This window comes from Nyctereutes procyonoides, unplaced genomic scaffold (assembly GCF_905146905.1).
Source record: "Nyctereutes procyonoides isolate TBG_1078 unplaced genomic scaffold, NYPRO_anot_genome, whole genome shotgun sequence".
Classification (NCBI taxonomy): Eukaryota; Metazoa; Chordata; class Mammalia; order Carnivora; family Canidae; genus Nyctereutes; species Nyctereutes procyonoides.
In genome coordinates, this window is record NW_026575037.1 from 18,203,477 (window position 1) to 18,216,535 (window position 13,059).

At 44.3% G+C, this 13,059-nt stretch overlaps 1 protein-coding gene across 5 annotated transcripts in view; it reads right to left on the bottom strand.

The window, feature by feature from the left end:
• The window catches only part of HHAT (hedgehog acyltransferase), a 317,033-nt gene that overhangs the window by 242,055 nt on the left and 61,919 nt on the right, over positions 1-13,059 (bottom strand). For 4 of the 5 annotated variants that reach the window (XM_055319514.1, XM_055319515.1, XM_055319513.1 and 1 more), the window contains exons 5-6: positions 9,296-9,490; positions 6,842-7,057 (exon numbers count right to left, since the gene is read on the bottom strand). In XM_055319514.1, the coding sequence (XP_055175489.1) occupies positions 6,842-7,057; positions 9,296-9,490 (411 nt within the window). The remainder of the gene's footprint in view (positions 1-6,841; positions 7,058-9,295; positions 9,491-13,059) is intronic. The other variant, XM_055319516.1, reaches the window with a different exon arrangement.

A 13,059-nucleotide genomic window follows, 5' to 3' on the forward strand; every position in this document is an offset into this window, starting at 1 on the left:
AATTTCAGCCTTACATCACTAGGCAAACACACAAAAATGAGCAAGCATATAAGTGGTCTGGATCTTACTCTGACAAGATTTTATTAGACTGAAGCCTGCCTTGTAATGTAGAGGTGAAGCTAATGCATAAATGATGAAGTTGGATCAGCAAACATTCGCTGGCAGAAGAAATGGACTTGATTTAGCTTTTGACAATTTGGGCTCAAGACGCTACACGAACAGGAAAGGCTCATTCTTAGGGCCTCTTGGGCTCCCACGCTCCTTGAACCCCAAAGGTGCAGGGGGTCCCACTGCAGCCAGGAATGATAGGCGCTGCCCTCAGAGAGGAAGGGAAATCTGCACGCCAGGGGATTTACGTTTACTCCATTTTGACCGAACATTCTACTACTTTCTCAAACTGTCCTCTCACGGCAAGACACCAGCTTAAGAAATTCTGGCTGGTTCAGAGGCATCGCAGTCATCTGCACGAATGGCTTCCTCCCTTTTGCCATCTGCTTAGGTAGCTATACCAAGGAATGTGTATTGGTTTAATATTTTCAATGTAAATTGATCAAACTAACAGGAATTTCCTTCTTCCATTAGCTTTCCACAGTCGGCCTTGGGGAGGTATTTTGCCCAGCCATAGCAACCTGCCTTGTTAGAAGCAACCATAACTGCTGGGAGAGATCTGCCAAGTTTTCTGGGAAGGGTTTTCCCAGAAGGAAGACTGGGCTTATCAGGGCTTTGTGCAACCACAGCTGGACTACATGACCCAATGCACATCCCTTTCCAGGCATAAAGTGAGGGCGGCTTTCATCTGCATGCATACCTGAAGTGTGTGTGCTCTGCAAGACCAGACAACGACTACAGCAATGGATCTGTAGGCCAATGGATGGACAAAGCCTCAATGCAGAGATGACTACCTGCCCAATCATTCACATCTGCTACTGAATTGGGAAGAAAAGGAAATACCCCCAAATGTCCAACAGTGGGAGGTTGGTCAAATGCATGAGCGCACCTCAATATTATGTGGACATGAAAACTACTTTTTTCAACGTGCGTTAAATAATTAAAGACTAGAAAAACACACACCCAAATGGTAACAGTGATTGTACCCCTTTTGGTCAGATTTTTAGACTGCTTTTAACAGTTGTTTATTTTTATAATCAAAGGGAAAAATAATGGAACTTCACAATATTGTGAAGACTTTAGTCTTCTCCATCTATGAGGCAAGGTCCTCTATTTCTTCACCCTTCTAAAAAATATCTAGCTTCAGGACACCCCCCGCCCCCCTGGGCAGCCTAACATCTTCTACACGTAAGATGCTCATTCTCCTACACTGCACCCATCTTTACCTCTCCTCAACTTCCCACCTCACCTGTTGATTTTCTTATCAACAAGGAGCTGACTTCCTCTTTGTTCATTCTTCCCCAGTTCTCTAAAGCAAATTCATTTGGACCTCACTGCCATCAGCAAATGAGGAAACGATTATGAACATAGTGTCCATTGGTCTGCGGGGGCCAGAAGAGTTCACCCCAAGGCAGTCAGCTAAGCTGAGACTCAAAGAGGCAACTAAACCCTTCCAGACCACAGACGGCCCTTTCTTGGTGCCATACTCTTGGAGGGAAGCAAGCCCCTGGCTGAATGTGATAATGGCCTCAAAAGCAGTGTAGACAGAACACAATCTTCACACGACAAAATGTCCCCAGTTTCTAAATAAGCAACTATGCACATGGCCTGTGGGACCCTGAGCATAAGCCCATCCCAGGCTCAGGTCTCCTGAAGACCAAATCTGTACCTGAGGCCTCAGAGCATCACTGGGGCGTGCAGCCCCAAGCCAGGGAATAGAGGAGCAGCTGGATGGGAAGAGAGCGACATGAGGCAATCAGGAAAGCATGCCTACCCAATCACCTCTTAGCTCCAGGCAATTGCCATTCAGAGGCCTGCCTTAGCTTCCCCAAACAATGTGCAGTCTAAAATGACACAAATATCTATAATTAAGGAGAAACATAAGGTACATTTTGTGGTTGATTGGCTTCCCAATAATGGCTCACCTACTCTCCCCAGGGCAAAACCTCTCTACCCCGTTTAATAAGGTATAATTATGTGTCACCACTGGACCAGAAGGGCTGAACTTTCCGCTGCAATGCCTACCTTTTGATGTTGGAGGCCTCCTCATTCAGAGTAACAGAATTGTCTATTCCTTAATCATACAAATGAATACAGGAGAAGGAAAACAATCCAGTTTTTTACTCTATTTGCTTGTACTTAAAAAAGTTTTTTCATCTTTCATTAGCGTCATATGATTACAGTCCATTTATACCTTCAATCTAGTTGATTCCCTTTTATTTAAAAAATTCAGCATTTGTCCCCTTGTCAATCCAGCAGGAATAGAAGATATGCCATACACAGCTCACCTAATGAGCTCTCTTGTCTGCATGCAAGCATTTCATTTGAGATATCTCAAACCTCGGGGAGTGCCAACCTTAAGACCATTGGAAACTGCCATCAATGGGAATTTTTAGTTAAGACTCCACTAAAAAATACACATTAACTTATCTGCAAAGTGCATTTTAAAACACATTATATTTTAAAACCTCATTTCATGCAAATTGCATAAAAAGGAATATTGAAGCCTTTCAAAGATAGTCTGATGATTAAAGATGACAGTTCTAAAAGATGAAAGGTTCTTTTCCTTCACACACTAATAATACATATATTTAAGAGCACCAAACAAAAGCCGTCCCTGGAGCCAGCGTTTGACTCTGCCAACTCTGCTCCAACCTCTACGCCTGGGTCAAGAGCATTGTAGCCAGGAGTCTTATCCTTTGTGACAGATAAACTTCTCTCCAGTCCATGGTCTCAGATCATACCCGACTCCCAGCAGAGTGTTCCATAATCAGCCCTCACCTCCCTCTCCCCAGGCATCCAGACCAAGGCCGATGGTACTCAGTGGTCTCTGCCACAACAGCAAGCGCTGCCACTGCTCTAGCCAGCCTGAGCCTCCAGATCCAGATATCCACCAGGCCACACTGCAGCCTCTAACTCCTGTGGGATTAGGCTGGATTCCTTCCACCCCCAATCTGCATTCAATTAGCCTCTCTTTGCCTCTGTGTTACCATCTGTAAAGTGGTGGTAACAATCGTATCTCTCTTCTCCAGTGGCTGTGAGGATGAAGGAGTTAGCACATGCCACAGCTGGCTCGGAGCAAGCGCTCAGTTGGTGTTCTTTATTACAGTCTGTATTATTCCAGCTGGTCTCTAGAGCCAGAGCCCACCCCAAACGCTGAGTGACACATGTGGGACATTGTCTGCCTGCCCAGCTCTTACCAGCCCTGGCCATTTAAGTCTGGGCCCACCAAGGGGTAAGCTGTGAAACTGGCCCCTCTACAGGGAGGACGAGGAGGGAATGAAGAGGTAAAGCACTCCAGATTGGTAGGTGGCAGATGAAATAAACAGAGGAACTTAAACACAAGACTAGTCTCAGGTTGCTGCAAGATCTCCACACCCGCCTACCAAATCTTAAAAGTTTAGATGGAGGCCTTAACCCAGTTCAGTCACATATTCGAGTCCAAGGGTCTCAATGACACCTTACTCTTTCAAGGCTGTGTGTCCTTGGAATAGCTCCTAGTGGGGAATGGCAGGTGGGATGTACATTCTAAGGATGGGGCAAGGTGTGAGGAGCCTCTGATTGCCTGGGTTCAGCTTATGGGTCAACCAGCAGTCATATCCTCTCCATGACCTCCTCCAATACCCTCTCCCAAAATTGCCACATGCTTTTGGCTACCAACAACAATAATAGTAATCATTAACACTTCAGGGTGTTCACATGTCAAGCCATGTTACCTATACAAAATCCTTCAATCCTTGTAACAATCCTATGAGGGAGGTACTATTATTCTTCCTGTTTCACCAGTAAGGTAAGTAATTCACTAAATGCTCTCAAAAGCTAAAGCGAAGTAGGAATTCAAACCCTGTTAACAATAGGGCTGGGCTCCCAGGCCTTTGCTCGTAGCCACCAAGCAAGCTAACCATTTGAGCACTGGCCCTGTAAGGAAAAGCCCCCTGGTCCTACCACATTCAGACTCACCATCCTTCCCCACGCCAGCCTCAACCGCACAATTCAACCTGCTTGGGCTCCAAGCTAAGTGAAAGAACAAGCCTTGTGGGTAAGTGCCTCTGCTTATTAAACCTGTCCCCAGCTGCCCCGTCCTCTAGCATCACCCCTCCTCGCTCAGTATCTGAGCTCCACAGACCATGGGAGAGAAGTAAATGGGGCACATGTTCCTGAAACTCCAAATGCCATCTGAGACGGCCTCCAAGTTCAGGCACTATGGCCTTGTAACAGGCAAACGTTTACCTGCTCAGGATGGGTGTGCAAATTGCACATGGCTGACTTCACAGAGGACACCTCCTCTATGCTTCCCTCATCCTGTGTATGCGATGTACACATTAAAAAAAAAAAAAAGCTGCATGGGGTGAAAGATACATTCCCCCCCACGGTGTGCCTAATACTGTCTTTTATCAACCAGAGTTCCCCCTTCTGGTTGGTTTCCACGGTGGGGCTCTGCTGCCCCCTGGCGGCAGAGCCTCGTTCTCTGGCTCTCGTTGACCCCATCACCGAAGAACCAGGAATTTCACTACTGCCATTTCATGTTACCTTTATATTCATTCACTCACATCCTCCTTCAGAGCAAACGTTGCTTACAAGCTCTTCCAGTTGGCTTTCTTCCTCCCCCAGCAGCCTCTTCCTTCTTGGCCTCCCTGAAGGAACTCTTTCACTACTGGCTTAGCTTCCTAGCTAACTGCTTCCTTTTTAAGACCCACTTTTCTCAAAGGGGGTCAGTGCCCCCATTAGACCTTCTGTAATGTGGAAGCCTCGTGGCTGTTTTTACTTGCCCTGCAGCTTACTAAACATTTGCCTTCTCTAGACCAACTTTCCTATGACTCTTCCCAGACAAAGAAAGGTCTCGGTTTACCTTCCCAGTTCCCTGTTTTAGCACGTGCTTCCATTTTGAAAGGATTGAAAAAGAGAGGGAGTAAGACAGAGATGCAGCCAGTCTCCACGCCTGACTCCCTACAGGAAGAAACCTGTAGGGCCTGATTTACACTTGGACACCCCCAGCCCCCAGCTCTGCCGAGGAAATCAGGACAATGGTTCTCCACCTCTAGCAGGCTGCAGGATCACCTGGAAGGCCTAATAAATCACATTGCTGGACCCCACCCCTGGAGTGTCTGAATCAGATCTGAGGTGGGGCCCAAGAATTTGCATTTCTTTTAAGATTTATTTATTTATTCATGAGAGACACACAGAGAGAGAGGGAGAGGCAAAGACATAGGCAGAGGGAGAAGAAGCAGGCCCCATGCAGGGAGCCCGATATGGGACTGGATCCCAGGAATCCCAGGACAGCGGGATCATGCCCTGAGCTGAAAGCAGATGCTCAATCGCTGAGCCACCCAGGCATCCCAAGAATTCGCATTTCTAACAAGTTCCCAGATACTCCTGTTGCTGGTGGTACAAAGACCTCACTTTGAGAACCACTAAATTAGATCAGTTGCCATCACTAACCACCTGTCTTTTACACAATAATTTTAAATACAATTCTCAAACACAAACTTCAAATTACTTCATGGCAGAAGAATGACCCTATGTAACCCAAACTGAGGTATGAGAAACCATATGCTAAACATATATCTGCCTAGAATATCAATCTCACTTGAAGATCTATGGAGGAAAAAAAATTTAAATAAATTTTATTGGCAATTTTAACAAACTATAGAAATGATCCCTGAAAGTATAGTCTTATTGGCAATTTTAAAACTACATTATTGTTATAATGCAGAAATATACTTTTAAGTATAATGAATAATTCACAGGATCTTTAAGATAGAATACAGGATTTCTAAGAAACCTGCTACTTTTCCAGGGGGCGCCGTACACATTGCCCTTAGGAAATAATGCAACACAGCTGCTGGCCCTGAACTTTGAACTCATTTCCAGGCGTGTGTATGCATATGTGTGTATGTGCTTGTGTGTGCTGTGCACAGGCGTGTGTTGTGTTCTGTGTGTACATATGTTGTGTTGTGTGTGCATGTATGTGTGTGCATATGTGTCATCCCCATCTCCATCAAGATTGTTTTGTTCTGGTGGTAGGAGGTAGGACTACCTGTAGAGAAACACAGGTTTTAGGTATTATCGATTACTAAACCTTGACTGACCTCATAAACACGTTCCATGAGGCCAGCTGTGGAATGAGAACAAAAATTCGAAGTAGGAGGGAAAATGAGGTGGGAATGACAAAGGTAGCTTTACAGGAACTTCAGACAAGGCTGTAGGGAAGCTGGGTCCTGGGCAGAAACTCTTTTGGACCCCAAAACACATTATTACGTTCAAACTCCCTCCAACTCCACTCTGCTGTCTCATCTAGGTCACCCTGAACAATTCCCAGGTGATGACAGAGGTATTTCATAAGCAGTGATATCACAAAGTGATATTTGCCAACCAACAGCCTTAGACACTTTCCCTTTCTACTTTTCCAAGTAATACCATCAGAATCCAATTTTTTCTTTCCCTGGGACTTCTTGCTGAGCCCAGTTACTAATCCTAGTTGCCAGAGCCCATCGAGGAGTCAGGGTGTGGGGTTCCTCGAGCCAACATGTGCAAGAGACAAGTTGACCTTTACTTCAAATACTTATTTTCCCTTAAGTACTTCATTTATTACGTAGGAAGTCACAACAATAACATGTTTTAAATTTGAGGGCGCCCCTGAATGAAGAGCCTCGGGAGTCTCATGGATGGCCATGACCAGTAAGGATGGAGCCTTAATCCACAGAATACCAATCCAGTCCCCAATGGGCTCTACCTTTGCGATGAACTCCGGGAAGCTGAGGATAGGCCCGTTGTGGAAGACGGGGTAATAGAAGACATAGGCCACCAGCCAGGGAAAGGAGTAGAAGCTGTGCCCGTTCGGCATCTGCTGCCAGCAGAACTCAAGGCTGAAGCTGGTGTAGTACAGGCAACGCACGGTCAACGTGAACTGCAGTAAGTAGTACTCATTTTCTGTCTGGTACCACCCTCTCTGCAAAGTGACAAGAAGAGAACACTCTTGGGTGTCAAGGAAGGACGCCACCCAGTCCCCTGGGAAGGACTCCACTTCCATGGTAGAGCAGCTACCGTAAAGGGAGTTGAGAACCATGGGGCAGCAGGTAAATCTCACCGGTAATAGAAACAAGCAGTGGGCAGAAGAGTGGCTCTACCACCACCCATCAACTTCACATTGGGCCTGATGTGCTGTATTGAAAAGTTTTCCAAGATACGCATCTATCAGATTCATCCCGACGTGGAGATTAACTACAGCCAGCGGCTACTCTGACAGTTCCCCCAACAATCCAGAAAGCAAAGAGAGGCTTGTAAATGTCACATGGGATTCCTGCTTTCAAACGTATTTCTCCTTTTGCTTTTCTGTTATTAATTTGGCTCCACATGTTGTGGAGGAGGATTTGCCAAATAAGCTTTAGAAACAGTCAAGGAAAATAGTCCCTGCCCTCGATGTGTCTAAATCCTCGTACAGGAGATAGTATGTGAGTGTATGATTACAATGCAAGCTGAAATAAGAAAGAACAAGCATATATGAAAATATGTATGTGGTAAAACCTCAACAGTGCTAGGAGACGTAAAATTATGGATCATTTTATTCTTCAATATTTTCCATAACCCGTATGTACTGCTTTTTTTTTTAAGATTTTATTATTTATTTATTCATGAGAGACACAAAGAGAGGCAGAGACAGAGGGAGAAGCAGGCTCCACGCAGGGAGCCCGACGTGGGACTTGATCCCAGGTCTCCAGGATCAGGCCCTGGGCCGAAGGCGGCACCAAACCGCCGAGCCACCCGGGCTGCCCCTGCTTTTTTAATGAGAAGAACAATTAATGGGAATAAAAGATAGAAAAACTGGGACAAAGGAAGGAACAGTGAACGTGATCTGTGGGGGTGCTTTAACAGCTTTCCACAGAAAAACTAAAAGTGAAGAGTTTCTGTTCCATGCCCAGGACTTCAACAGCCACCAAGAAAGACCGAGAGAACTACTCATGCAAAAGCATGAAAACCCAAAGCAACTAGTTTCTGGTCATTTGTTCCCCTTGGGCAGTATTTTTCAAATCTCTAGTCTGCATAATAAATGGAATGTTTATTCCCTACCAACATCCATAACTGATGCTAACTATTCCCAAACAAATGATAATTACAATTGGAGTCTGTTTTTTACATTTGCCAGGTCCCCAAAAAGTTAGGTATGAATTCCTATTTAATTTTTAGTGCACATCTATTTTTAAGCACATGTACTTAGATGATCACCTAGTTCATCACTGTGGGAAGTGTCTTTTGTCAAGATGAAGCTATTACCCTACTTTCTCTCTTAAGTCCAGATTTGGACATATGTGCTTCAAGTGTTAGCCCCAGTCTGTCGGTGAGAGTGAAGAAAAATTAAGAATAGTGTAACAGAAAAAAATAATTGAATTTTCAAAAGGCTACAATTTTTACAAAATCACTTAACAGATATCATCTTATTAGAGCCTCAGAACGACTCCATGAGGAAGACAGAGCACCTATTGATTTCATTTTCAAAATGATGAAATTGAGATTCAAGTTGAATGACTGCCTCCAGTTTCAAAAGTAGGAAAGACAGTTACCAGAAGAGCCAAGGAATCAGCTCACCCTCTGGTTCATCTTTCCCATCATGTTCTTTGCCCCAACCTTGCTGATCCAGGGCGCACCGAGTGCTGTCACTTGTATCAGTGAATGAGGGAATGAACAAGTGCATAAAAATAAAGACACCCCAGAAGTTTCAGTTCCATGATGACTAAAGAAAGAATATCAAAACTTCCTAAGATTTTCTGGGCAAGGAAAACACCTGCCTTATCTGTCTCAAGGGCTATCATGTGCCTCGGATGAGATAAGGAATGTGAGTTTTTCCTGTAACTTGTAGAGCACTCTACAGATGATTTTTAATTAAATGCACAGGAGACCATTGCTTTCTTTTCCCATTGTTCCTTACCCACTGCTGCTGCGACATCTGGCACCATCCATGCCTACCAAACCGGGAAAAGAGGTGCAGGGTCAACCCTGGGCAACCAGAGGGCTAAGGCATACATAGTCAGATACAAAAGACAAGAGTGCAGAACGCAACACACCAGGATCCACATGCATCAACCCCACTTGGCCACTGGAGGGACCCCCACCACGGTTCTTCAACTGACTCTTGGCTGAAAATGAAGGCGTCTGCCCATTGGAAGCTGCAAGGTAAAAGGGCTACACTTACCTTAACTTCCTCCACATCTTGCAGCCTCAGTGTGGAGAGCAGGAAGAGAGAACAGAGCCATGTGAGGGCCAGTGACCGGAGCTGGGCTACACAGAAGGAGATGAGGGTGTGGAGAAAAATAATGGCCGTGCCGTGGGCCCCCAGCACACACCAGGAGGCCCACATTCCATAAGCCCCCAGGATCCAGGGTCTGTGCTGCAGACAGGGAGGAATCCAGGGAGAGAGAAAAAGAGGGAGAGGGCAGGGAAGAAAAGAGAAAGGAGTGAGCTACTGGGTATTGCTATTAAACATTCTATAGAGAAGAGCATAATGCTTAGCGATCCATTAACCAGACTATTCTCACCGCCCTGGGGATTTAGTGCAACACAGATTCAGAAGGACCTTCCACACGATCCCCAGAATGTTGGCTGCCTACCCCAGAACTCCCCCAGATCCCCCCAGAAGCAAGGAGCCACTCTCCAGCCTTCTGCCAAAGCCACCCACCACTGGATCCCCTCCAACAAGGTATTTAGCTGACTTCTCAACAGACTCTATGGAAGCCAAAAAACAGCTGGACAAACTACCAATCTGAAATACTAGCCCCTACATACACTATCCTGCAGAAGTGAAGGTGAAAGTATTAGTGTCTCTTCGAGACAAGCGGGACATTCAAAACACAAACAGCTTTCAAAGTCTAAACCAGAGATTTAAATGAAAATATCACTCTACATTTTTACTAGCATATCGTTTACGATCAAATTTATGTCGCAGAAAAAGTATCTTATGTGCTTTATAGAGTATTGAGGCCTTTGCATAGTCAATCTGATTGGCATGTTCATCCCCATTTTAGAAGAATCAGAATATTTTTCTATCCAATTAAGTTTTATAGCTATTTGACATTGAATAACTAAACATGTCTTTGCTTTTATTATCTATACTTGGTCGTATCTGGCTGGTAAATCCTTACTTAAAAACCACAATAATGTTTTGACATTATTTGAGAGGCAACATATTATGGTGGTTTTAGAGTCCAACTGCCTAAAATAAATCCTGTTGTCCCCATTAACTAGCCATGTGACTCCAGGCAAGGTACTTAATCTCTCCCTACCTCAGTTTTCTCATATGTAAAATTAGGATAATGGTATCTATTTCATGAGCTTGCTGTGAGGATTGTTAATGCAGGTGAAATGTTTACAACGGTCTCTGCGTACATACTAAGGACAATACAAATACTAGTTATTATTCCTATAGGGAATACGATGGGTCCTTTTTGGTGTGTACTTTAAAATATGGTTTCCAGAAATACACTGAGTTTAAAGTGGGGGATACTTGAATTTAGGTCTTGTGAAAACAATTCTTTTTTTTTTTTTAAGTTTTCAGTAGCTTTTCTTTTGTATATTTTTTATTGGAATTCGATTTGCCAACATATAGTATAACACCCACTGCTCCTCCCATCAAGTGCCCCCCTCAGTACCTGTCACCCAGTCACCCCATCCCCCCCACCCACCTCCCCTTCCACTACCCCTTGTTCGTTTCCCAGAGTTAGAAGTTTCTCATGTTTTGTCTCCCTCTCTGATTTTTCCCACTCATTTTTTCTCCTTTCCCCTTTATTCCCTTTCACTATTTTTTATATTCCCCATATGAGTGAATCCATATAATGTTTGTCCTTCTCCGATTGACTTACTTCACTCAGCATACTACTCTCCAGTTCCATCCATGTCGAAGCAAATGGTGGGTATTCATTGTGAAAACAAGAATTCTTTAAGGCAAAGACCGATGTGGACCATAGACCATAAATCCTAGCTTTAGATGCTAACTCTTCCAAAATATTGTCTAAGTACAATTCTTTCCCAAACCTACACTCCAAGAGAGAACATTTTAACTGAGCAACTAGGTCAGGCACTTTTAAGTCCCTAGAAGAATCAGAGAAATCTGCAATTCAGTTTTACTGTTTTTCCATCCTATTGCCCGCAGAAAACAGTCACATAAATTTGCTTCAAATTTTCCCCCAAACACTCACCTCTGGGTCGAGTCCAATGATAAGAAACAAGGTTGCCAAAGACCATTTTAAGAACTGGTTTTAACAAAGAAAAATAAAGGTTTTCCAACATGATCTACAGCTTTTACCACCAAGAATCCTTTTCCAGGCACACATGGCTACATACATAGACACAACTACATTTTTATTAAGTGTTATTTGATCCATGTGGAAGAAGGCTGTTTGTTCGGCTTCCACTTGGGAATTTAACCACAGACTAAGGGGCTCTGATTTGGAAAAAGCCGAACCAGATTCTCTGACGAATGAATTTAACCAAACTCACCAAAGCTACCGTCCAGGCACACAACTCTGCCCCCAATTTTCATCCCCTACGGTCTTCCTCCTGCCAAACAAGACAGGCAGGCGACATGCAGTGCTGTTCCGAGACAGCACAGAAAAGGCTCTCAAGATACCTTCATGTTCTCCACTATCTCTCGTATCACCTACTCATTCTCCCCGGTGGGGAGAGGCAGCTCTACCATACATGTCCACAGCAGACAGGTGATGTAAAGGAAAAGGTGCAAAATATGCAAAAAATAATCACTGGTTTAGAAATAAAAAAGAGCTATTATATAAATTAGAACTCCACTAAACTCCTGACAGCATGGTCAGCCATCCACGCCTTACTCTCTAACTGGCATCAGAGGATAGTCCCCACTATCGATACAGCCCTTAGGACACCCCTCCTCCAAGCACTGTCCATCCGCACACCTGTCTGGACCTGACAGAATCAGTATGGTGAGGGACTGTAAACGGAAGAGCAACACTACCCACCAGGAGCAGTGTCGTGGATGGTCTGCTCCTCCGAGGAGGAGGAGGAAGAGGAAGAGGAGGGCTCTACCCAAGTGTTGCAAAGATCATTTTCATATGTAAAGGCCTCATGCAACCCTGTTCCATCTACTTCTACTGCAAAAGTGTTTATATATTTTTCAAACTTTTGTCTACCTAAGTGAAAATGCTTAAGAATCAGATATTAAGCCTCTCACATCAAATATATCAGGAACTATTTAACTTTTCAAAAATAAAAAAAAGAAATGTGTTATGGGGCACCTGGGCAGCTCAGTCGGTTGAGCGTCTGACTCTTGGTTTCAGCTCGGGTCGTGATCTCACAGTTGTATGATCAAGCCCCGGGTCAGGCTCTGTGCTTGCCATGAAATCTGCTTCAGATTCTCTCTCCCTCTCCTTCCACTCCCACACACACTCTCCCTCTCAGTCAGTAAAATATTTTTAAAAGTAAAATGTGTTAGATCTTATTCTAAAGCAATACTTCTGATTGCTCGCTAAAAGGACTAAGACTTTATCTCCAAGTTCTCAGGGCAATCTGGACAGATACACAGTTTTTTTTTTTTAAAAAAGATTTATTTAAACTGTTTATTTATGATAGAGAGAGAGAGGCAGAGACACAGGAGGAGGGAGAAGCAGGCTCCATGCCAGGAGCCCGACGTGGGACTCGATCCCGGGACTCCAGGATCGCGCCCTGGGCCAAAGGCAGGCGCCAAACCGCTGAGCCACCCGGGGATCCCCAGATACACAGTTTTGATCACACACATGATCCAGGTGAAGCTCCAGTTTTAAAGATTCATTTAAATGAAGTGATGTTCCTGACTGGGAACTATTAGTCCCTTGAAAAGAAGGCATAGAGAATTCTGTTGATCAAGTGTACAAATAAAACATGAGCTTAATTTAGTGATGGGCTGTGATGTTTCCTCTAATCTAAACATTTGAATTCTAATTTTATAAATGTTTT